At 39.9% G+C, this 25,241-nt stretch overlaps 1 protein-coding gene across 1 annotated transcript in view; it reads right to left on the reverse strand.

Annotated features, from left to right (window-relative positions):
* Positions 1 to 6,987: 6,987 nt before the first annotated feature.
* RSPH14 (radial spoke head 14 homolog) overlaps positions 6,988 to 25,241 on the reverse strand; it is an 86,674-nt gene continuing 68,420 nt past the window's right edge. The window contains exons 4-6 of the mRNA XM_086623818.1: positions 9,668 to 9,893; positions 8,177 to 8,310; positions 6,988 to 7,229 (exon numbers count right to left, since the gene is read on the reverse strand). Coding sequence (XP_086479944.1) covers positions 6,988 to 7,229; positions 8,177 to 8,310; positions 9,668 to 9,893 — 602 coding nt within the window. The remainder of the gene's footprint in view (positions 7,230 to 8,176; positions 8,311 to 9,667; positions 9,894 to 25,241) is intronic.

Raw genomic sequence — 25,241 nt, forward strand, 5'->3', positions numbered from 1 at the left:
TCTTTTTCTCATTTGGATCTAAACCAAAATGCTCTGGATTCTAGTAGAATTGCTGCTCTTCAGTATAATCCCTGCAGTATACTGAAAGGCTTTGCATAGGCCAGATCAAACCAGTACTATATAAATACCAGTGCAAACCTTCTTCTTACAGTTAATACAGTGATAGAGTATTTTAAAGACCATGGAATTAATTATATTTAATGGACTATGAAGACTTGTATGTATTAAAGTATTTGTATATTTTGAAGTACTTGGTGTCCACAAAATGATGGGATTTTTATATAATATGATAGAAGACAGTGAAACTTGGTTTGATGTCTAGATTTTGGATCTGGGTAGTAGTAATGGATGACAAACAAACACGAAAGACTTTAATGAGGATTGCCCAGATCTCTCTTTGTCATACTTTGTTACAAAAAGAAAAATATGGTTAAAATATACACAGCCATTTGGATAAAGACAAATAACACAAGTGATTTCCTGGCAGGCTGAGCCACCTTTAGATGACCTCCTTGTTAATAAGGCACCATCACCCAGGATTAAAGAATTTCAAAAAACTAACTCTCAGTTTCCCAGTGACGTTCACTGTACATCCTCAGCAACCTGCTCTCGTTCCAGTCTGAAAATTGGATGTTGTAGAGGGCAGAGTTTGAATGTTTACATAAAGTTTGACTGTTTCTTAGAGTACTCCTCTAATTTTGTAGAATTTCATAGAAAATTTGCCCAATATTGTGGATAGCTGATAAAACTTTTAATGTTTAGGTTAATAGTTAAATGCCACCTCAGGTCGGTAGCTATTGCATTCAAAGGCAATGTCATGATTTTAAGGAGGAAAGTGACTTTTCTTCAGTTCTCAGGAGAACTCTGTCCATGTTACAGCTGTTGCTGTGGGACACTCAGACAAAACCTAAAAAGTAGCTTCTGCTGTCCTGGGCATTCTCATGCTTTAGAAGTGGGAACAGTGAGCACATGATTGTTGCCCATGTTTGACCACAAAATTGAAACACTTCTGGTTAGTGATGAGACTCCAGATATATGTCTGGCTAATAGCATGGCATGTACAGCATAACACAACTCTATTTCAGCTGATCCAGAGACATCCCAGCTTATCCTGTCAGGTAAGATACAGTGTTACAGCTTATTTTAGTGGACTTTAGTTAGATACACAGAATTATTTTAAATGAACTGCACAAAATAAAATTAAAAATTCACCTAGTAGCACCATAACAATGTACAACACGTAAAAACACACACTAAACAAATCACCCCTTTTGTTTAAGAATTGCTACATAATTTTCAGGCCAAGTCCTGAAAAAAGGTAACCACTCTTCACTTGTGTTTTCATTTTTCTGTATCATCCATAACAAATGTATGCAAGTATCTCACAAATGTTAATTATTAATGATAATGAAAACACTCTGTTCTAAGAACTCAGAATTTTGTTTTTTTTCCTATAGTGTTATTGAAAAAGCTCATGCACTGAAATGCAACAGTCCCTAGGGGAGGAAAAGTCTGAGGCTTGATTTGGAATGCTCCTGCAGAAACCCTGGGTTGGTTTCAACTAAAATGTCTGTCCGTGGTGAATTAGGGCAGAGGAGAAGGCTGAGTTCTTCAGGTGCAAGTGATTGTTGTGATCAGAGCCACAGCAGCAGCTGTGGTTGCTAATTGGCTCAACTCCTGTCAGATCACTTTCCTAACTGGCAAAATCAGGAACGTTTATACCAAGTAAAAGCTGACACAAAAATGAGGAGCAAAGAGTAATGATAAATACATGCATCACCAGTGGTGGCTGGTGTTTGGGAGAAAAGCTATGGAGTCTTGGTTATTGTCTTTGAAGAACACTTGAATTCATTGGTTTGAAGCACTGAGCTGGAAGAGTTTAAAGCTGGTATTCCTGGGACAGATGGTCACACTGCCCAGAGAAGGGCTGTTTGCAGGCTAAGGGGTCCCAGCGAAGCTGTTCTGAGGAAGGCTGCTGGTTTTTTAAAGCTTATTTAATGATCTTACGTCCCAGCTGTGTGTCCTGCACCTGCAGTATTACTACGTGGTAGCAAGAAAGAGAGTAGCGATTAGAGCCTCCCTTCTGTTTAACTAACGTACAGTATCACAGATTTAACAACAGAGGGTGACACATCACTAAGAAAGATGAGAAATGCAAAAAAAAAAAAAAATTACCCAGTGTTTACATAGTGATTCATGGCATTTTTTCATCAAGCGTGTACTGCAGGCCCGTGCTTGAGGACTTGGAGGATGGAGTAAAATTACCCTCACTCCAAAATCCGCTACTTGCTCTGATGAAAGGCATTATAACCAGCACCAGTGCCTGAGGTTATTGCCCTTATTATTCATTAAATAAGTTGCCTTTTTTGTCCCTCCTGAAGAATACTCCATCTTGCTCTCATCTGCTGTGAAAAAGAAAAATTTCCCTGGAGCTCTTGTGCCCACCCTCTGCTCACCTGGCAGTGCTTACTGCTGGAGCAGCTCTGCGGGTGCTGCAGCCAGCAGCTCCTCTACTTCTTGTAAGGTACCTGGAAGAACCTCAAGCTGAGGTAAGCGTGAGCTTGTCCTTACTCTGTGTAGCATTTTTATTTACGGTATTGGAATTTATAACTTTAAAAACTTGGCTTATAGTCAAAATATCTTAAAACAAGTTATTACAATAGTTTTCATTGATTCAGTTCCTGTGCTTGAACTTGTCAGTGTGTTGGTTTTGTGTGTAGCCACAGAAAAGACATTCTGCCCTTCTGGTTCAATGTAATTACCCAAGTCTGACTTTCTCAGACTCTTTATTTTGTCTTTAGACAAATCTCTCACTTCTATGCATTTTTAGTAGGATTTTTAAAACTAAATTTATTTATCAATAGAAAATGTAGTAGTGGGAAGCAAAAATACTCTCTGCTTTGGAAAACGGAGATATAAAATTAAAACCTGCCGTTTTCCAGAGCAGGACAGAGTGGTTTCCAACTCCTGACTTCTGAAAGCAAACGGGGACAGGGAAATGAGTTTGTAGTTGCAAGAACAAAGAGCCATAGTGTTCTTAACCTTGAGAAACCGTTAGAAAAAACTAACATAAACCTGGGTGCATTGAAAATGAGCTCTGCTGGGTGGGACACAAGACTTGTACATGAAGGTCTTGTTTCCCCTGAACGCAGCTGTCTTGTCTTCTCCTGGTATCGCTGAGAATTGTTAGGCAGCTCATTTGAAAACTTGGTCTGTTAGAGTGTAACTGAATTAATTCCAGTATTGACCCAGGACCGCATTAATTATATCTGGGCCTTAATAGTTTTTCAAAAAGACAAATCATTTTTCATTGATGTTACAAATCTGCCTAGGTGCTACTGTCATCGTAGCGTGGAGCATATAGCGCTAAACCCGAAGACTTGCTGTATACACAGCAGGTCTTTTGAAGCAACGAGTTTAATTGCAGAGTACAAGAATGCCAGATCCTGACACGTTAATGTAAGGATTTATAGTGCATATGAAGCCATTCAAAAGGATCTCTAGCGTTTTTGTGACCAAGTCTGTGGCAGCTTCATTGTGGAGTATAGTCAACTGAAAGCTAAGTCAGTCCAAGGGGAAGCATTCATTGGCTGTGTTTCTTTGATCCAGCTAATTGTTTTACCGACACCTGGACTGCTAATTAATTGCCCAGCCTTCACAAATTAGGGACTGTTGTCTCTCATTCCAAGTGGGAAGTTAGCTATAGGCAGCCATGGCATTCCCCATACGTGTTATGGCTCAGTACTTTCCCTGGTCCTTAGTCCTTAGCTGCATGATGAATGAATGTTTGGCACCAAGACAACTGCAAAGCCAGTAAGCACGTCGCTGGGACTAAATCTGTCACTGGGGTCAGAAAACATGTCCTAATTTGAGAAAGGAGAGAATGTCCATGGAAAGGTGTCGGTACTGCAGGTCGCCCGTTCAGCATCATTTAATGTCAGTGCCATCGTCTTGTTGGTGAAGTTCATGGGGAACATGACCCAGACTGTTCCCGCCCTTGGACCTGCCTAGGACAGGGGACCTTCTCATTTTATCCGAATGGCAGTACTAGAAGAATTTTAGGATGCATTTTTCATTTCGTGTACTGTCTTAAGGGCAGCACTGTTCTCAGCAGTTCAGTAATGACTGGCAGAAATCCAGATGCTGCTGGGGCCAAAGGATAGCTTGAGTTAACTCCAACCTGATTTATAAATTTGTGCACCTTTGTTTCAAGACTTAGTGTACCTCAGAAGGAAAAGAAAATCCTTAATCATAAGGATATGAAAAGTCATTAAATGATTATTTGCTAAATTATAGCATTGAAGTTAGTTTAACAATGAATAAGGGTACTAAGAGTTCCGAAGTGTTTGGAGTCAACTTGGATATTTCCTTTTTTCACCATCAGTTTCTCTATCTGTGAAAACGTTTTCAAGGACTTACTCTTGATTGCTTTGATTTCCCAACTGCTATTTCAGAGCTGTAATCTTATCTCCCATCTTATAGTCACTGCTTTAACAGGGAAATTCAGAAATACACTGAAACACATCCCAAAAATTATTGGACATCTTAGGAACTGTTAATATTGGTGGATGGTCTTGATATCTACATGCTGGTTTTGTGCCTTGTTACTTGCATGGGTGGCCCTATAAAACTGTGTCTTATTTCTGCATGGGAAGAAGCTAACTGTTTTGCTAACTCGTTGCAGTGAGGTACCTGATTTATCAGGGAAGGCTGTGACAGGGGTTTGGGACTGAGCTAAAATGATCATTGTTACTGCGTTTTCCTGCAGCAGTTTTTTATGTGTAGCCAAGACTAGCGCCCGATTGTTGTTCCCTAGTCCTTTACTGAACATTTAGCGTGTTACTAAGCTCCCTGGCTCTCTTTCATTGCATTGGATGCACTCTGGCATCAGAGAGAATGAATCCAACTGACTCAATACTTTTAAATCACATCTTTAGAGGAGAGGAAATTCATGCTTTGGTTAGGTTATGGAAGAGAAACGTTTTAGCTGTAATCACTCCTACAGAATAAGTTTATGCTTTGCGTAAGAGTAATGCAGTTTGCAGTGTGACAGTGGGTTTCTGCTGTGGAAAAGCAGCCCTGACAAATAACCTCTTTCTCCAGATGATGCAGCTTCTTTGTAGCTACAACTTGGTAACTTCTAGGTGTAAAAATACCATGTGAGAGAAAAACCTGAGTGAAAACAAATGAGGTTTCCTGTGAAGCTGAGTCAGCTGCGCTATTGCACGTTTCTTGGTCGCTGAAAATGGCCAGGATTTGTCCTGCTAGCTTGCTTTATTTCTTTGCCCAGACCTTCTGATGATGCCTCTTAAATTACACACCTGCAACTGCAGACAGAGAAATTTGCAGCGTATCTGTAGTGACCTGCCTTGACTACACAGTGAGTAAAATGCTGCTGAACTTCCCACCATTTCAACTGCCCACAGGAACTATCTTATTTCCTTCAGGCAATTTATGTCTTGTTGCATAGGCTCACTTCTACGAACAGCTTGAATTTTCTGTATTATTATCAATGCTATGAAGTAAAAGATCTTTTTTTTTTAAAAAAAAAAGTTGAGCATATTTAAGGAAAAAAAATAAAAAAGCATATTTTTCCAAAGTGTAGGGATTTGACATTTTCAGTTCTCATTCTGTTTATCTCCTCATCTCTCTGTTTAGACAGCTGTTACTCATAGAATGGTTGAGGTTGGAAGGGACCTCTGGAGATTGTCTTCTCTAGGTCCCGTTGGACTAGACCATAACATTAGGATCAGCTTTCCTCTCGCCCCCTTCTTCTCCCCCAAAAGTAAGCCACAATGGTAAAACTTCAGTTCTGGCACACCTCCATTTCCGTTATATTTGTTAATTTTTGTACTCAAAGGGTAGATTACAGCTCTACAAAACTACAACTGCCAAGCACTAGCACAAACACAGAGCCGCTTTTGTTCTGCACTGTAAACAATTTCAGAGCGTGGTCAGACCCCTCTTCCGTTAGAGGCAGCGGGGTCTGTCCCCAACAGAGCTTTCCCAAGGGCTACCCTAGTCAAGTCTTTCTGACTGATTTTCCATTTCCCCTAAGCATGGGCAACTGCACATGGCAGCCCTGAGGCTGGCTTCGAGCACACGGAAGGAGAAAATTCCATTTAGATCCTTGCCAGCTTAAAAACACGGAAGCAATCACCGCAGCTAGGGCTGAGGGAGAGGCTGCTGACACGTACAGCAAGAGTGGGGCTCAGAGGGGTTGCAAAGTGAGGGCTGCTGCTAAAACTCTCTTCAAGAAGTCATTAGCTGGGGGTGTTGGAGTGTCACATGGATAAATCTCATGGCAGGGACAGGGTTAGGCTGCGGTGCCCAGGACAGCGGGGTCCATCTCCACCAGATTCGCTGCTCATAAGTCTTGTCGGCCACTCCATTTGCTAGAACGGTGCTGATAAGTACTTGGTTATGTTTTAGGCTGGGAAAGTCACATCATTCTTTAGGGGAAGCCCTTCTATAACATTGCCATTCCTTTTTCTGTGATGATGCTCTAAATGGTTCTAATGCCGTGTTCAACAAATGTTTGCAGCAAAACTCATGTAAATTCCGGTTGTTAGGTCAATTTCTCAGCATAGACAAGACTGCTGGAGACGTTAATTATGAACCTTCTTTCTAATATAATTAGTTATTGATTAATGTTTGATAAGCTGAGATTTTTTTTTTTTTTTAAAAAAAAAAAGAGAACATTGTGAAGAAAACAAGGATCGATTTCTTTTACCACAGGAAAATCTTGATAACTCAGGAAATAACTCCTAGTGGAGAATTCTAGACTTCCTAACTCTTCTTTTTCCCCATTATTCTGCTCATGACCTGCAATATGAATGCTCAACTGTTGGCAAATAACTTTTCAGGAGGAACTGACTCAGAGTAACTAAGAAAGAGGGTTTTGTTTTTGAAGGTCTCATTTAACCGTGCACCTTTTACAGCCAGGCAACAACAGAGGGCAATAGATCTCCGTGAAACATCGCGTCTTCAGAAAGGTTTCTGTTTGATGACACTGATGGCAATTTTGGCAGCTCTTTTCACTGCCTCACAGGGATCATCCAGACACTGCTGAAATGTGTCTGCGTGAGCCAGGAGTGTCTCGCGGCCCTCCGATAGCTCAGCCAGCATGGTGAGGGTTTTGATTGCATTCAGACGGGCTTTGCTGGTTTCCTCAGCAACCAACTTCAGTAAAGGTGGAATGGCTTCAGCACCCAGGGCTGAGCATCTCCCTGGAGAGAAATAAACTGGCTTTAAAATGTGTTATTACGTATAATCAACATGCTTTTGAATTGCTGCTTTCTACTCCCTGCCCAGCTACGGCTCTGAACACACCAGAGGGTGCAGTGTGAAGAGGTAGGACATGCTTTTCTTTTGAAGACCAAGGCTAGCTGCCAGCTGTTTATTTTTAAGAAAAAAGATCTTTCTTAGCTGTCTATATCTGCCTTGCACATCATTATTTTATTTGCACCAATTTAGATAAGAATATATGAGGTACTGAATGATGGGATAAACTATTGGTGGTGGTGGGGTGTTAGATACCCTTAAAAAAATCCTCCATTCTTTTATTTTTAAAAACACTTGAAACACTGAGATCCACTCCTGTGTTGTCTTCAGAAGCCAGGGGGACAGTTGCAGAGGAGGACTGGAACACAACTGCTGTTATTAAGAGTCTTTTATGTCTAATTACTCATTAATTACACTGAAAATTTAGCAGTTAGTATTTTCAGTGTCATGTAAGTTACTCGTGAGAACTACAGACCTATTAATATTCGTTCCTCTCCCAGCTGTGAGGAAGAAACTGCCTCTAACCACAAAAAGAGTTTCCAAGTGATTCAGAGTAGCTTCGGGTATGTGGATCTTGGAGTGGTCTGGACTTGAACAGAAAATGTTCCCCCCTCTGGAGGGAGATGACGCAGGTGGGGTGGGTAAATAACTTCCTGACCTACTTCGAGCAAATGAAATGTGAAATCTGTTGCTTCCTCATAGTGTTTAGGGGGGACAGTAATAGCTGCTTGAGACATATAAAGAAGTGTCCTAATCTCGTAGTTTCCTGAAGGGCTTTAACACTGTAAGAAACTGAGGACTTGAGGGTGGGGGTGTCAAAAGTTTTGTTACTAAATTGCCTTAGAATTGGATTTGCAGGAAGTATCCCCATGGAACTGCCTCCGTCTCTCACCCTGAGGTTTAACAGTAGCAAACATCAGTGCTCCTGTTGCAGCAGCTTGGACTTCAGGATCTGTATCTTCGAGCAGGCTCACCAGCACAGGAATAACTTCATCACATTCCAGGTTCTTTCCCTCTGGATGAGTACTGCACAGAAAAGATGGTTAAGTTGCTTTCTTGAACTGCATCTGCTAACCGTGCAGCTACCCACAGCTTCTCCCCATGCCTGGACCCCTGCAGGCCTCCTCCGTTCATGACAGCAGCGCTGAAACAGTCCTCCTCTCTGTTCTCTTTGGAGCCACAATGTTCTGACTGTTAAGACAGATGGCAAGCACCACTATGCAGCCACAAAGAAAAGAAAGGGGGTATCTGTTTGTGCCTGATGTCTATTATATCTACTTGCTGATACAATACTGATGATATCATATTAACCTATGTGTGTGGGCTTAACAATTTTTAGGATATTTTTAGGTGATTTGGATTTTTTTTTTTTTTTTTACTTTCCATGATACACTGGAGATTGATGGGCAACAGCATGTAACAGGATGTAGGATTAAATGTGCTGGTGGTCCTAACAGCAATTTAGTCAGAAACCTGACTGTTGATTTTAAAGACTTTAAAACCTGCTAAATTAGAAATCTGCAATTAATTCTTCTGCCAGATCAATTTTCTCTCTTTCTTTCCAGCCCCTTTAATATGGTGAATATTTAACATGGCCCAGCTACTGCAGGGACCTAACCTAGAATGTAGCTGATGTCCATACTCTAGGTGCCTTTCTGCTTGCTTTCTATGGCTTATTTTATCCGTATAAAATATTATCTATCTTTCTTTTCCTATAAGACCTTGCTCTGTTATAGGACATTAGGAAGTGTTTTGTGCCCACTGGTCTATAAACACCATGATCTGTGGATCTTTTTAAACTAGACATCTGTTGAGCACTTTTATTATATTTGTGATTGCAGGGCAGTGGACTTAAGTTGTTCCTTTCATCCAGTGTTCAATACACAAATTTAATATAAAGATTGCTTTTTCTGATCCATCACTGACGTATGTAGCAGCCTGTGTCAGAAAACTATTTCTGTCCGCAATCACTGGAACGTTTCCCAGGACTTTTCTTTTTTTTTTTTTGAGAGTGGCTGTCCAAAAAAATAAGAGAGTTACCTCCATAGTGGTCAGAATCTTTGTTTTCACATGATTCCTCATGCAAGAATTTTTTCTCAGCAGTATACCAGGAGAAAATCCTGGTTTTACTGCCAAAACTGAGGACAAGTAGGAGGAGAAGGAATGAAGTTTCCTCATCAGCATCTGCTTTCTTGAGTGATTTATAGCAGTTATGAGTTTTAGAAGTCTTCTCATTATGTGTGTATTCAGGCTGACACCGCTTTACATGTGAAATGTGACAGCTTCAATGTGTAGTGGAACACAATTGTAAACTAATGACCTTGATTCACTCATGACATGAATATTTTCTAAGGCTTAAGTATTACAGACAGATTTCCTTTACCCAATTTCTAACAGGACCCAAGCTGCTTTGCTTCTGATGGCCGCTGATGAGTGTGTGAGCTTTTCCTTCAGGATAGTAATGGCACCAGTTGCTAGAGCTTCAGAAGCGTCCACATGTAGACAGCTGGAGAGTGTATCTAGGATTAGCTCCTGGATTCCGTCCGACTCAGTCCTCAATTTGAATACGAGTGAGGGAATCAAACCGGCCTGCAGTATGCCAACAGCCCCTGCAGGAGGAGACAGAGAAGGAACATGGGTGAGGTGTGAGTGCATTTACTATTTTTACCTGCACTTTGAATTTCTTAATAGGATCAAAATACATGTTGTAACTCAATTCCTTACACAGATGTGGAATTGAGAGATGGAAACTACTACAACACTGCTCTGTTCATAAATGCCATCTTAGCATTGCTTCCTCTGGAAGCTTCCTCAACAGTCCTGTAAAGACATCAGCCCAGGTAACAACCAAAATGACAATTTCTCTGATGTTCCCAGTTTCCTCTGCTATAATATTTCTCCCAAAATTATTCTTGCTAAGAAAATATAGGATATATATGTATGTTTCACATTATATTCAGCCTTTCTGAGTGTCCTCAACAGGAACAGATGCTAAGAGAGGCTGAGATGTGAGCCTTTAGAGCTAATACTTTGATTCTGCACTATGGCTTCTGTAGGGGAAGTCAAGGTTTTGGAAACTGTCAGCTTCCTCACACGTTTCTTTGTAGTAATTCTGTCATGGGGAAAATTTAAATTTCGAGCTTTCCAACAGTCAGTACTCTTGCACTATCTCCTAAAAGAAACAGCACCAAAGGCAGAAAGACCGTCATTTGCCCTGCAAGTGATGTCTTTGCTATGAGCAAGGGTCTGATTTGTACCATTTCTTACACAACACTAAGTCAACACTGATACAGCAGTGCCATGGGAAAGCGGAGAGCAGAACGTACTGTCCAAGAGCAGCTATGTGAAAACAAAATTCTCCAGCTGTCTCGTTGCTAAGACTGATTCTTTGGTTGCTAAGAGAAATGTGGCTCCTTTCAAAGTGATTCACATACGGTTAGATAAGGAACTTTTGTGGATGAGAGTCATCAAGGTATTTTCAAATGAATCTCCACAGTCAGGGATAAAAGGACAAGCGGGAAAGAGATTTTAATGGTCCTTGGTAGTGCTCAGGAGAAATCCCCCAACTTGTCAATTGGGTGAAAACCACGATTCTAATCTAGAGGTTATTCTGTTGTACATGTTTCTAAGGTTTTGCTAACAGTAAGTAAATTCTTGTTACCAACTTATTAGGATCCACCTTATGAATGGAAATGCAAAGAAACACCTAGGGTTGATATTATTACAGCTTTTACTCTCGCTGCTACGATTGGAGGTCCAGTGCTGTGAGAATTCAAATAAATAATAAGGAAAACCAGATTGAGACAGTTCACTGTTGAAGGCTAACAACATTTTAAAACCAAGGGTTTCTCTTCATGCCAGAAAGGCAAAGCAGGAAAGGAAAGTGAAAAAATGTTACCCTTGAAGCTGTGACTCTGTGTATTTCTGGATGAGAGGACTGGCATTTTCATGGTAAAAAACCTCTCAACCCTGTATTTATGTCCCCTGGAGAAATGAAAAGAACAAAATTCTCGAGGATCAGCTCCAGCCCATTCATACTGTCCCCATAGAAGGATGTAATAAAGGAAACCTGCACTACTGGTCTGGCAAAGGACTCTGTCAGAGAGGTCCCCGAGAAGGAGGCGAAGCTCGCACAGCTGACTCCATCACCAGCATTGATTCCCTTGCGGCTCACTAGCGAACTGCTCCCATGGAAGCAGCTTAAAGCAGTCTCAGATGACTATAAATCATGTCCAGAACTGGTTTAGCCACAATTCCCAATGGTCTTTAGAAATAGCCTATGGAAGGCAAGATTTTTCAAAGTCAACTTCTAAAACTTTTCATGAAAAGAAACTATATGGCCTGTGTGCATGAGGTTGGGATACCCAGACTGCTCTCTCAGTCACCATGCACACTTCTAAATTCTGGGATGCTGTGGAAATCAGTATAAATTCAAAATTTGGGAGATATAGTTTCAGAGGAAGATTAATGAATTGGAGGTGATACCGCTGACATTTGCTGTAGCAAGCACCTGTTTATTGTACAGTTGCCAGATGATCTGTGATACTTTTGAACCAAAACCACATCTGGACTACTTGACCTTAAAGTAATTCCATTCCTTCTAGGTAAGACAACACACTGAATGTAAATAAGAGTAGCAAAGATCTGAAGTTTAAATGCCATGCTCCCCCCGAGCCTTTGTGTAGCTTTAATTCCCATTGATACCAGTCTTCCTTGGGATAGTGTCACACCACAAGCATTTCATCATATCATTTCATGAGCAAACACTTGTTCCTGCACAGAGTAGTCAGCGTTCTGGCTTGAGCCCAGACAAGCCATTGCTTCCTTGAGTTTATCTTTCCATCTTTCTGTAACAACTATTGCTATAGCATTCTATCTATCTTTCTTGTGCTGGTAGATGTACGTTTTTCTTTCCCAGACAGGTTTCCATCACTATTTTTGCACTTGCTTTCAAATAGCCATTTTTTAACCCATCATCTTCATTTCCCTTTTTAGTTTCTTGCAATTCCCTCTTTTTCAGGATTTCCTTGCTAACTTATTTCAGTTCTCTTTATCACTTTGTTGTCATATTGCCGGTAAGTACTGTCAGCATCCAGGTTTCACTTCTTTCACTGATCTTCCAATACATTCAACCAGTATATCCAACTAGACAAGACTGCTTTTCATTGGCCTTTGAGTTTGTTACTTCCATTTAATGTTTATTGACTTTCTTCAACTCAATCATCTCTCATTCATTGCATTCGCACTTCATGTCTTCTTTTGGTGGTAGCCTTTACTCTCGCACTGCAGTCCTGAGTGCAAAACACACAACAAAGTCACTTTATGCCGTTCTGTTTCAATTAGCTGGCGAGATAATGGACAGAGTGTTGTCTAGGATAGCTTTTATTTTGTGGAGCCATTAAGTAGTATTTATTCTGTGGTTAGAAATCCCCATGTAGCTAGTGGGTGCTTATTTAGTATGAACACTCGGGCTGTTCTCATTTTTTTTAAATTATGTTTTATTTTACGAGTCCAGGTCTTTGTACCAATAGCTTTCTTATCTACTGTTTTTGTCAAGCTGTCCTATCCAAAATGCTATCATGCTGCGAATGGGAGCTTCCCGGATATAAATATAGAAACAAAGATGAATTGTTTAGCCTTGTCAAAAGTCTCAATGTGGTGAAGAGAAAGAGGGTGGAGAGGAAAGGCCATCAACAGCAACAAAAAGAGACTACCTAACATTGGGACTGAGATTTCCAGGTGGAAATTCGTCATGGTTTTCCCAAGAGAACCAAAGGGTGAAAGGTCTAGGGAGGTGAAAGGGAAAAGGGAGGAGACAAAATCAGTGGAAAGTTGTTTGAGAGTTACTTGTAAGTTAGAGCAGTCTCAGATCCTTGCATCTTACTGAGCAAGCAATAGGAGGGGAAGGTAAGCTGGTGTTTCTAGTAGTCCTATACAGAAAAATCACTAGGATCTTGACTTTTCATGAAAATACTGCCCTTTCAAAGGTGGTTTATCTATTGCAGAGAGTGTTCTAGATACCCTGGGCATAGTGAGCTAGTAGGGAAAAATGTTTGCAAATGCAAATAGTTGCATTTACAGCTGCATAGTTAACATTGCTATTGATCTGTTTTTCTGAGAACTTGTAATCTTCCCATGGGCCGCTTTTATCTGAGCACTCATCTGTTTCTTCTCATCACCCTCTGGCCACCCTCATCCTCCCTTTCCTGACTCCTTTTTCAAATAGGCCCAAAGAGGAGTTGCCATTTACTCTGTTTTCTCAGTATGGCCGCAGGGCATGTAAACAAATCAAATTTTGTAGAAGACAAAGGAGTAATTTATAGTACATAACAGTGGTGTTTTGTTTTGGTTTTCAATTACATAAATCAATTAAATCACATTACAAATCCTTTTCCTTACAAATGTCAGTTTTCAACTCAAAGCCATTTAAATGTTTGTTTTAGTATGAAGCGTGTGTCTCATGCATGGTGACAAAGTGATGTACCGTGTAGTATAGCATAGTAAAATAATATGTAAACAGGGATTCTGTATAATATGAATGTTTTGATAACACCTCAGATGTCTCTCTGAAATGTTCACACAACTATTTGAAATGCTTAGTAACAGCATTTGTACTTAAGAAGGGGCACACAAGGGAAAGAAAAGCAGAGCCAGGTACAACGCCTAGCATCGTGGCGTGCTATCGGCACGTCCAGTGCACAGTGGCTGTGAAATCCCAGGACGGGAGCTCACTAACTGTGAGTAGCCAAATGATCCTGACAAAATTTCTAGACCCAGCAGATCTCTTGCTAGCACTGCAATAGTTTGGCACCGTTTTAGAGGTAACAAAGTGTTTATTAAACTAGTGAGTGCTAGCATACATTATATAAATTTACAAATGCAGCGCTTGTACAGTGTTTCCTTTCTGAGTGACAAGGTAACCACAGCAGATCCTTCCCCGGCACACCTTGCTTAATAATTCCTTGGAAAAAAAAAAAAAATTAGTCTTTAGACTCCTTAAGAAGATTTCTGAGTCGCCAGTCACAAAAGCATCGTTTGAGAACCCTGTAGTAGCTAATTTAACACTAAGATTCAGCATTTTGAGTCCCAGTGTTTCCAGCATTAAGGCTGTGTCAGGGAGTAGATTCAATGTAATACTACCACAAAACTGGGCTGGAATTTCTTTCTGTAAGTTTGGAGCAGGAGGTAGACTACATTAAATAAAATGAAACTCACCTGTTTATACCCCATCCACTTTATCAAGTCTTCTAACTGAAGAGGAAAATTCTGTTGACATCTTTGAAAGTCAGAATATTTTCCTTTTCTTTGCAATAATAATTCTCTATCTTTCAATGATAATTTAACAGGAGTAAACAATAGTGTCCTAAAGGATGCCTATGCCTAGGGACAGAGAGTATCTCTTACCCTAAAGGGCTGAGAGGTAGAAAGTCCCTGTTAAAATGAACTGAAGGGCTACTAGGATTTTGGAAAACTGAGGAAAACACTGCAGATACTGATATGGACTAGAAATAGTAAACAATTCTATTTCAAACAATTTCAGATCTGGGTATTGGCTAAATGCATTTATCCCGTGACAGTCCTAGGGATCTATCAGGTATAAAATCACAATCTCAACAGTAGTGCCTGACATATCCTCACTAAATATACGATAGCTGTGAACTTTATAAAAGCATTATATAGTGCTTTTAATTAATAGTTATAACTGAGAATTTTCTCAATACTAAGGATTTTGGGATGTTGTCTGAATGAAAGACGTGGTAGAAATTAAGATTATAAAAATATTAAGAAGTCAGCAATACACTGGAGAAGCACATGATGTGGCTGCCTCTGGGGATCCTTTAAGAATCCAAAAATGTTTCCAGCATTAACAAGGAACAGGAAAGATTGGTCTGATAAACAAGAGGTTCCTAATCTTCAGTAAAGAATGAAAGAGGATCCTGTATATCTTGGTTTTGGTTTTAGGATCTGTGCTTTAGCATGTATGAAATTGTTATATTAAAGCACTGCTGAAAATAATTAACATAGAAACTACAACTAATATATCTGCATTAGCTTCTCTATTATAATTTAGAAATCTAAGAAACAGATTAACTTTTTTTTTTAAAAAAAGTAATTTTGGTAGTAAATAAGACTGCCTGTGACCTTCTCCTTGAAAATAATGGGTTTAACCATCTAAATCATTTATGCCTTTTGAAAAGAGAAGTAATATTTAAAGAACTTAAAAATTCTGATCTACAGAACATCTTTTATCACAGCATCTCTGGAAACCTTCAGGATGAATTAGAGTAGACTTGTGTTTTACAGAGAGGCAGAGAATCTTCAATTCTGATTTTGTGCAAGAATTGGCTACAGGATAAGATCAATAATTGACCAAGACAAGTATCCTACTTCTGACTGATGTCAGCCTCAGATCCTTTATGTAAGGTCACCAAAACCAGCACGGTGGAAATGATGAGATGTGCTCTCTGTTGTAGTGGTGCATAATCCACGAACTGTGGATTGCCAGTCATTCGTACAGCATCAGAGAGGAGTCTCCAAAATGAAAGCAACTCTTCCTTCTTTTATTAAAACTGTATTCATACATTACCATATACAAGAAGGTGAACAATCAAAATGAAGGTGAAATAGAAGTCATAAAGTAACGCTGACTTATAATATTTCTTCCTAGCTCTACTTGTTGATAGTCTGCTTGCATATTGAACTATAAGCATTGATATCTTTTGCAGTGGGTTTTTTTTTTACCCTTCAGAACTCTGGCTGCTTTTATCTCTCACATAATTGATTTTGTTTAAGTTTTCTAAATTTGTAACTTACTGTAATGTATACACTCATTGTCATCCTATACACCTAAGCGAATGTGTGAATGCAGGTGCATATGTATAACATGCATTCAACTAATCTTGCACACGTATTGGTCACACAAATTAGGAAATCTCTTGGCTTTTATTTCTCTGACAAAGTACCTTCCCTTTATTCAGAGAAAGTTTTTTAAAAAAATAATAAAAATTAAGAGACAGAAAATAACCCAGAGGGGTTTTTTTTCTTGTTCTTTTGGATGAAGAAGGAAATGTCATCCTGAAATTTATTAATTTCCGCTACAGGGAAGACTTTGCCAAAAGGCGTGAAGGAAGGAAAACAATCTGACATATGTACTACTTGTGCCAAGGCCCTCAAATCAATTACTGTAAAGCAAATCAAAGCCTTGAGACAACTGCTCCCCAAAAGCTGAGCCTCAACCACTGCCTTGCTACCCCACTTCAGGTTTTCCAGGTCAAAATTTGTCCTTTTTTCCTGCTGGTCGGTAAAGGAGACCTGTAGCTGTAAGATGAGACTGAGAGGGACCAGTGCAGCCTTTAACCAGAAGAGACTCTGCTGACACTCTGCCTCCACAAGTATCTGTTCTGAAATACAGCATTGATCAAAACCAGTGAATTTAGTGGGTATAACACAGAGAATATGTTCAGAAGAGAACCTGGACTGGCACATTCGCACACACTAACTTAAATATTGGATTTTATACTTTACACCAAGCATGTACATCAAGGGTGCAGAAAGTGTTATCAATTACTATAGCAGGTTTCAGCCACAGAGAGACTGATACTGTAAGGTGAACACAACATTATCAGTTTGACAAACATTCGCATGATTATCACTTACATTGTAGAAAATTTTAGAGATTCCTATGGAGAAAGAAAGTCTGCTTTGTCACGGACAGAGTTGGAAAGAGACATGAGAGACGGCTCGTTTCCTACACAGACTATTGTCTAGCTGGACAGGGCAAAAGGAGTGGATGGGAAGGAAGGAGGCAAAAAGTTGTTTAAAGTAATTCTGCGGGTCAGTTGAACGGTTGAGAAATCATGAAGAGCCACTTTACCAGCACGTTCCCTGGGTGCTGTTGCTCAGCTGGTGCCGATAGCCCCCCAGCAAGGGCACCGTGCTCAGAGGGGAAGGCTCAGGCCGTTAACCCTCCTGCCCGCTGCAGAACCACTCCTCTCCCCTGATTTCAGGAGACACACCAGCAGGGAGGTGGGCCAGGCTGGACCCTCGGCGGGATGAGGGAAGCTGTAGGAGAGCAGACAGCTTCCTCAGAGCACCCCATAAGTCTTGGTATTAATCACGTTACTGTGGTGCCTGAAAATGCCTGCCTGTTTGGAGAGAGACCCTCCAGGGGACTGTGGCATGTTTTACACTAATAAAAACAGTTTTAAACCTCTAAGTCCAACTGCCTTACAAGCCCTTAATGTCGGAGAAAGGTAATTGCAAGTTTCCAGTTTTCAGAACTTCTGCTGAGCGAATAGACTTTAGAAAAAATATTTACCTCTTTTGGGGCAGAAAAAATAAAGCAATATGAATGAAGTTCAAGAAATAGTTTTGTTAAACATCTTGAATTTCTCTATCTGGAAGCTATAGCTGTGTAACCGGAATTCTGCATTACAAAACCGCGTATGACCGTTACATCATTTTGATTAACATTCACCTTTTATGAGTAGTGAATTAACCTCACACATGCTCACGTGTAAAAGAGCAGTCATCTTTTCAGTTGTGCTCCTTAGGAGAAATATATAATTAAGATGGGGAAAATATCCTCTGAACTTCTATAGTATAGCTGAATCACAATCAATCAGAAACAGAGAGATACGAAGGAGAAAGTTTCCTATATAGATTTGATTATACTACTGTCAAACAACAAATAAAAATGAGAGGCTTACAGGAGCAAAGATCTAGAATGAATTACGTGTCAGATACTGAGGAATTTAATCTTGAAAATTAACATAAACTTCCTTTGAATGTATGAATCATTCCACAGACTGAAAATTGAACAGACTGAAAGACTGCAAGCAGTGGTAGAAGACAACAGGAGGAGGTTAAAGGGAACGTTAGTTCAGTCTCATATAAGCGCTTCTTTTCTAATTTTCTTCATTGTTAGAAGGGTGGGAGAGTTGGTTTTTGGGTGGGTTTTTTTTTTGCTACTTTAAAAAATTTAGTTTCAAAGAAGAAGAAACTGGAGAAATTGTAGTGTTAACAAATCTACTGCTTATATTTCCTGATCTAGCATGCTGGCAAAGCTGCAGTAAGTCAATTTTATCCTACAGTTCCCACTGCTTACCCTGGTGCCAAGATGAGCAGAATTGAATGGTTAGAACCGATAAAACCTCTAGGAAAAGAAGAATACAGTACTATATGCAGGTGAAATCCTTTTCTGCTTCAGATGGTCTGGCTTAGCAATTTCGTTTGAATTGAGAGTAGAAGAAACACATCTTGATTAGAACCACAGGCCCAGATGGCTGCACGGCGTGAGTGAAGCAGAAAGAATGGAAAGGCAGTCTAATTCTCCACTTTTCACTCTGACCTGCTACTTTGCAGATTCCACATTTTCCATGGGAAGCCATGTTCTTAAGGAAAATTACTCATACTGCTCAATGGAAATTGCATTCTGTTCTGAAAGAGGTTCCACAATGGTGCTTTCCAGTATGCTTTAGTCTATATTTTATTTCCAGCCATGAAAAATTCCCAAATCTTAATTGAATACACACCTGCCACGGTGTGGGCTGCTTTAAGGATGATTTGGTTTTTGAAGTAGATGTTGCTCTTGAGTCGAAAGCCTTATTCCTTCAGTGAGCTATAAATCACAGACTTTGGCTGAGTCTATCACGAATAGGCACGCCTTAACAGCGTGCACATTTTCTGGTGAGAGGCACAGTCCTGAATGAGGGTCTCTGAGTGAATGAATGAAGTTGTTCGTGTAAACAGACCTTTTTTATCATTTATTTGTAAAAGAGCTAGTGGAATAGGACCTAAGCCACAACAACAGTGAAATGAACCTGTTACTTAACCGGGACTAAAATATTAGGTCTAGCTTCTGTAAACGTGCCAGATTAAGCATAGGCACTTCAACAGTGCCACTAATGTGCTTATCTTTAAGAACATTATATACAGGGTATTCAAAACACTGTTAAACAGAAAGAGAGAATCTATTTGCAACAATTATAACAGATACTGGAAACGATTTCATCAGCTGACAGAAATTACTGCCATTTTAATATGTTTTTAAAAACAACATTGTTATAAGTAAGCATGAAAACTACATTAATTGAAAGATTTGATAAAGTGTTTTATCAATGTAATCAGTTCATTTGTTAGGTAAAGTTAGCATAATGTGTTTTGCCCATTTCGTTGATTCCAGCACCCAGTTAGTAAGAAGGTGATTCAGATGGCTAAATGTAGGTTTCTAATGTCATTTTAGTATCTGAGGTGTTGCTTGGGACTGTCAGGTATGGCTTAGGACCTACAGGACACTTGGATGTTTCTAGGGTGCAACTGGAGGCCAGACAAGATACCCTTGAAAGTTGAAAATGGCCTTCAAGACTTATGTTTGGAGGCTGAATTGCTTCCTAAGTCACTTCCATTTGTTATTTGAATTGATCTTGTGCATGTCATTTACAGAGCAAAAACTTCTAAGAAAGAGGAGTGGTAAATCACAGAAATCAGCAGTCACTTTTATACAATTTTCTATTAATTTATCACTAATATAGTCATAGACCAAACAGTCTTTTGTATGATTTTTCACCCTTCTGTCTAAAAATGCTTCACAAAAGAGGTAGGGATCAGTTATAACTGGCTAAAGCTACCACTTTGTGTATCTGCTTTGTACTTCTTAAATGACCACCAGTTGGTAGATGTATGCATGTAACATCTTTATGTAGATACAAAATTAGAAGCAGGCCTGAGATGGAATAGGTGTACAATTATCTAAACTAATTACTTAGATCTGACTGCTGTATTCCAGAGTTTTATAGAACCTGAATGTTCCCAACTCTTCCTCCATAGCTTCCCAGAATTTGTGTCCTCAAACAAAATTTTCAGTCTTTTTTTTTTAAACTAGTGATTTCTTATTGCTGTTAATCAAACATGACAAGATAATAGAAAGGACAAATAATAGTGCTTGCTGAAATTGTAGCTATAGCTCATGGTTCCTACATGAAGTAGAATTATCATGTGTAAAGGATACAACAAAATGTGAAATTCAATTATAACATTTTTTCAAAGTACTTATTAAAAACATATGTAATTCTTTTGAGATCCCAATTTGATACGTCTTCAGCTGTCAAGAACATCAGTGACAAAACCAAAAATATTTGAAATCAATGCATTCTTTCTTTTTGTTTGTTTGTTATTGCAAGTATCCAAACCTAAATGCCTACCTATATCCTCAAATGGGAGAGACATACTTTCAACTCAGTGCTTCAATGAATATTTAATCATTCTTACAAAGTGGAAAACCTTCAAATGGGAAGACTGCAGGAGGGAAGAGAGTATCCCAAGAGTAAGCAATGGCCTGTTGCTCAGACCACTTTACTAGGAGATCTCAAGCTGGTAGATTTTGTTTTAAAAGCTTTAGTCTCAAAAAATTCCTGGCCCTGTTTAATTGCATCTCCTTCGGTGTAATTCCCAAAGCATCTTTATATTTTGATCCCAAGTGATTTTGTCAGTTGTTCACACTTCACAGAACTTATATTGTATTCTATACTAAATGATTCCCACTTTCTTTTTGAGTTAAAGTTTGAGAGTGTTTGGTTTTATTTTGTTTTCCCCATTGCTTTGCACTTAATAGTCAAGACTGAGAAAAGAATACTCAAATTCTCCTTTTTTTAAAAAAAAAACCCCAACAACCACAAACCCAAAACAATAATAATACAGCCTCAAAGAATGGGTCCCTTACAAAGAACTACATTCCTTTATCTTATTTCATGGTAGCTCTGTCTGCAGCTTTCTTCCCATGGAGGCTCTGAAAGAGTTGGGGTTCACGTACCCCCCCACAAAGCTTGGAAGAAGTGAGGACTGCTATGTAAAGTTAACTGCACGGGAAAGGCAGCGTATCTTCCAGGGCTCAGGACGAGCCTCCAAGCAGCTGTCCACCAGCTGCTGGATTTAATGCTTGTTTTTCTGAACTTGGCTTCAGTGGCAACTGCTGATTCAGCAGTTGAGCCAGTGACTGTGAGCTGCAAATACAGTAGGTGCATAATAAAACCGTGAAGGAATGTGTGTAAGGCACTTAACATTTTTAGTTTGGTTGTACTTTTAAAAATTTTTGTCTGTTAAAAAACTTGGAGTCCTTCTCTTCAGTCAATTGTGCTTTTAGCTGTAACTCGTTACGTGGGTTCACATTCGCAAATGCCTCCTGTGATTTGACCTCATAGGAAGAGTAAATGGTTGATATTAAGTGAAACCCTCAGTTACTTGAAGGATGTGAGAAGAAGATGAAAGGGTGTAATCCTGGTAGAAAGAGAGTTTTCATCCTAAATGACAAAGCCAAATGAGGTCAGGTTGATACCACCTGATGGAAGGTGCATTCATGATTTTTTTTTCCCCACTATCTCACAGTCACTGGTACAAAGCAACAATATACCAGATAGTTATAAATATCAGATCCCAGTCATCTGTACTTGATGCTATTTTAAACTTTTCCACGTGAGAAAAATGGTTAAAAATAAAAATACAGCTTTTTTATTCTTCTTTAAATGTTCTTTTCAGTTCTTCATGCTCAAAGAGAATCACAGACCTGTCTATAAATATCTAACCCAGATCTACAATTGCTTGTTAAAAAGAGGCTGTTTGGTGGAAAATTGAATGAAATACAAAATGTCTTTTATTATATTTTTATTACAGACCAGATGTGGCCTCTCAATTTACCCTCTATCATTTGGAGATGTACATTCACCAAGAACATTGCATGTCTGCACATAAATATTTTGATGTTGTCATGGTATAATAAAGGGTAATTGATTAGAAAAATCCCTATGGGATTTTCCATTTAAGAGCACATTTCTGTTTTAGCACTATTGTCTTCAAACTAGACATGTATGAATGCATCTGTTTTGATGGATCCCAAACAGAAAGCAACAGTAAACAGGCAAGGATTTGGCTTTTGGTCAAGGAGTAGCACTGGCAAGTTGAGTGAAACTCGTGCAGTTCAGGGTTCCAGTAGGCTGTGTATTAGATGTTATATCTCAACAGTCAAATGCTACTCCGTTCAAATTAAAACCTTCTCTGACACGGGAAAAAATGGTGACCTGCCTGACATGGAAGAGAAAGCAGGAATCCAGTAAGATCATCATGGTTCTCTCAAATTACTGCTTAATATTTCCAGGCAAAAAATGTGATGCCAACTATTCACTTTCAATATGTATCGGTGTGTTTGCAATCTATCCATATTCAAAGAACGACACCTAGACTACGGAGCTAAAGACCTATGTTTTTATGTGCTATTTGACTTTGGTGTTTAATCACCTGTATAAGCTGTTTTGAGACATTTATTTCTCTTTAAATTCCTGTGGGGGCTTAGCTCCATGTAGCGCAATCAATGCATGCTGAAAGGCCCTAACAGAGAATTTCTGAATGCAGGACAAGGTGAGATTGAAGAAAACTTAGCCATGTCTGCTGATTCATTTTTCATGTTGGATTTTAACTCTGCTGTTAATCAACAGCAAGCTCCCACACTGTGGTGTTGAAATAACAACACCTAAACTTCTCAGCGAAAGACCTGTTCCCTCACTCACATATTGCCTGCTCGTAATTCCTTCACTGACGAAACTTGGTCTACAGTTAGATACCTGCCTCAAAACTGCAAGAAAGAAAACATTTTGTTGTATCAATTGAAAATACCTAAAAGTGATGAAATCTGTAGAGGGCATGTGAACGATCGTCTTCCTGCAAAGGAGGATGGTAGTTGATGCTGTTATTTCTGCCAAAGTTGGTTAACGTGTGGAAGATGCTTTTCCTCACATATAAAGTACTATACTGAAGATACACGTAATGTGACAGTTTCTATAGTAACTACTTGTTCTTTATGGAATAGCAAATTAAACCTGTACACCTTGTTATTATTCTTTTATCTTATTATCTAGACTACTCAGTTACCACAGATAGAATTTTTATTCTAATCCCTTGACAGCGTAACTATATCAGGGATTTATGCAATTGCAAGTAAGGAGTACATCTGAAAAACAAAACACTATTAGAATTTTAAAATTGACCACTATCTGATCATATAAATGCACCAAAAGACATATGTGGATATATATTGAAAGCTAAAATTTCAAAATAAAACTGTAGATTATTACATTTTTTATTAAAGCAGGGCAAATTTAAGATTTGAATATTATCATTTTGCTGGGAGAACAATGCAAATTATGTATATGACATTCCTTTTCTAAATGCTAGGTGTTTACCAGAACAACTTTGCCAGTCTTCATGTACTGGTAAACTCTTCTGGTGTGAACAAGACCTAAGATTCATGTGAGAATGGAGAATTCTGAATCATGAGTTCAATGGAGAATTTCCCTCACACGGTTACTGATTCATGGCTCCTTTTTCTGTACAAGAAAAATAATATTGCTACATTGTGTTTTACACTGAAATATTTCATTATTCTAATTCATTGATGCTACGGTTCTGCTGATAATACCAGTACTGGAAGTGATATTATTTACAGGAATCAGATGCTTTCTGCACTGTATTACGTTAGCCTTATTGTGGGAAAAAATGCCTGCATTCCATCTATGGCTGAATGTCTCTATTGCTATCTCCAGCAGAAGTGTATCAGTAACATGTTTATAAAATTAGCAGTGTAGGGAGAAATCATAGCTATCTGATCAGGGCTGCAGATTCAACAATGCAACTAGTATTGTAGTATGACTACAAGGAAAAAGACACTAGGAAAAAACCCATAAAAATATAAGTAGGGTAAATCTATTAATGGCATAAAAAGAAAATTACGCTCGTCATTACTTAAAAAATAAAGCTGTAGTAAATTACACATACACAAATGCAACAGACAGGAAAAGAGAGAGGCAGAAGGGGAAGAGCAGAAGAAAATATATGCACAGTTCTGAGAGCAACTGAACGGTGGAAAAAGCGGAATGCAAACAGTGGATAAATTCCATGTAACTAAACAAACTGTTTTTTCTCCTTTTACCCTTGATTGCATCATTCTAGCATGTATGTGGCTTGTTCCCTCTACTTCGTCGGTCCTCTGAAATATGCATTGCGAAATTAATCGCAAAAATCGTAATCCTGGCGGAGCCACGAGCTGCACTACTGCGGAAAACATGGAACCGCGAAGCAAATCCCAGAAGACAAACGCGTCCGCGCGGAGAGGCGAAGCCCGCAGCGCGCGGGAGCGGCGCACGTTACGCCAGGCGGGAGCGCGGCGCGGCGCGCGGGCCGAGCGGGAACACCGCCCGGCTCCTTATGCGCCGCGGAGCCTCCGCGCGGGCGGGGCGGGGGCTGCAGGGCCCGGCCGCCCCCCCCCGGCCCCGGGAGCCGCCCGCCGGCCGCGCCGCCGCTTCCCCGCCCGCGGTACCCCCCGCCGTTGGCTTGGAAACGGGCTGGCAGCCTCCGCCTCCTCCTCCTCCTCCTCCTCCTCCGGAGCCAGCCCCGCGCTCCCCCTGCCCCGGCTGCCCGGCCGGATCGCTGAGCACCTCCCTGCCTCCCGCGGGGGGCCGCCGGGCGAGCGTTTCCTTTAGAAAATCCCGTTTTTTAAAAAATTTTATTTTCTAGGGAGAAGATGCGAGAGGGCGGGTTTTTTCTCCTGCCCGCGCTGTGGGACTAACGTCTGCGGCCGCGGAGTGTCTGCGCGCTGCGAATCACAGATGCTGATGTGAAAAAGGGCCGGAGCGGAGACGAGAAGCGTCAGTGGATGCGAGCGCTGGTACTGATGGATTGAGGAGGTGGAGGCTGCCTGGTGCCGGAGAGGTGAGTGAAATATCCTGCATTTCCTTCCCTCTTAAATCAGTTTAGCAATGAACGTTTCCCTCTCCATTTATTTCCAAAATAAGGAGCAAGGACTTCTAAAGCAAGAAGAAAAATGTACCATTTTGAAACAATAAGCTGTGCTTTTGCTGAGTGAAAGGAAAGATGAATGTCAGTGTGAGGCAGAAATATTTCACTGTGTGTTG

This window comes from Tauraco erythrolophus, chromosome 19 (assembly GCF_009769465.1).
Source record: "Tauraco erythrolophus isolate bTauEry1 chromosome 19, bTauEry1.pri, whole genome shotgun sequence".
NCBI classification, from domain to species: domain Eukaryota; kingdom Metazoa; phylum Chordata; class Aves; order Musophagiformes; family Musophagidae; genus Tauraco; species Tauraco erythrolophus.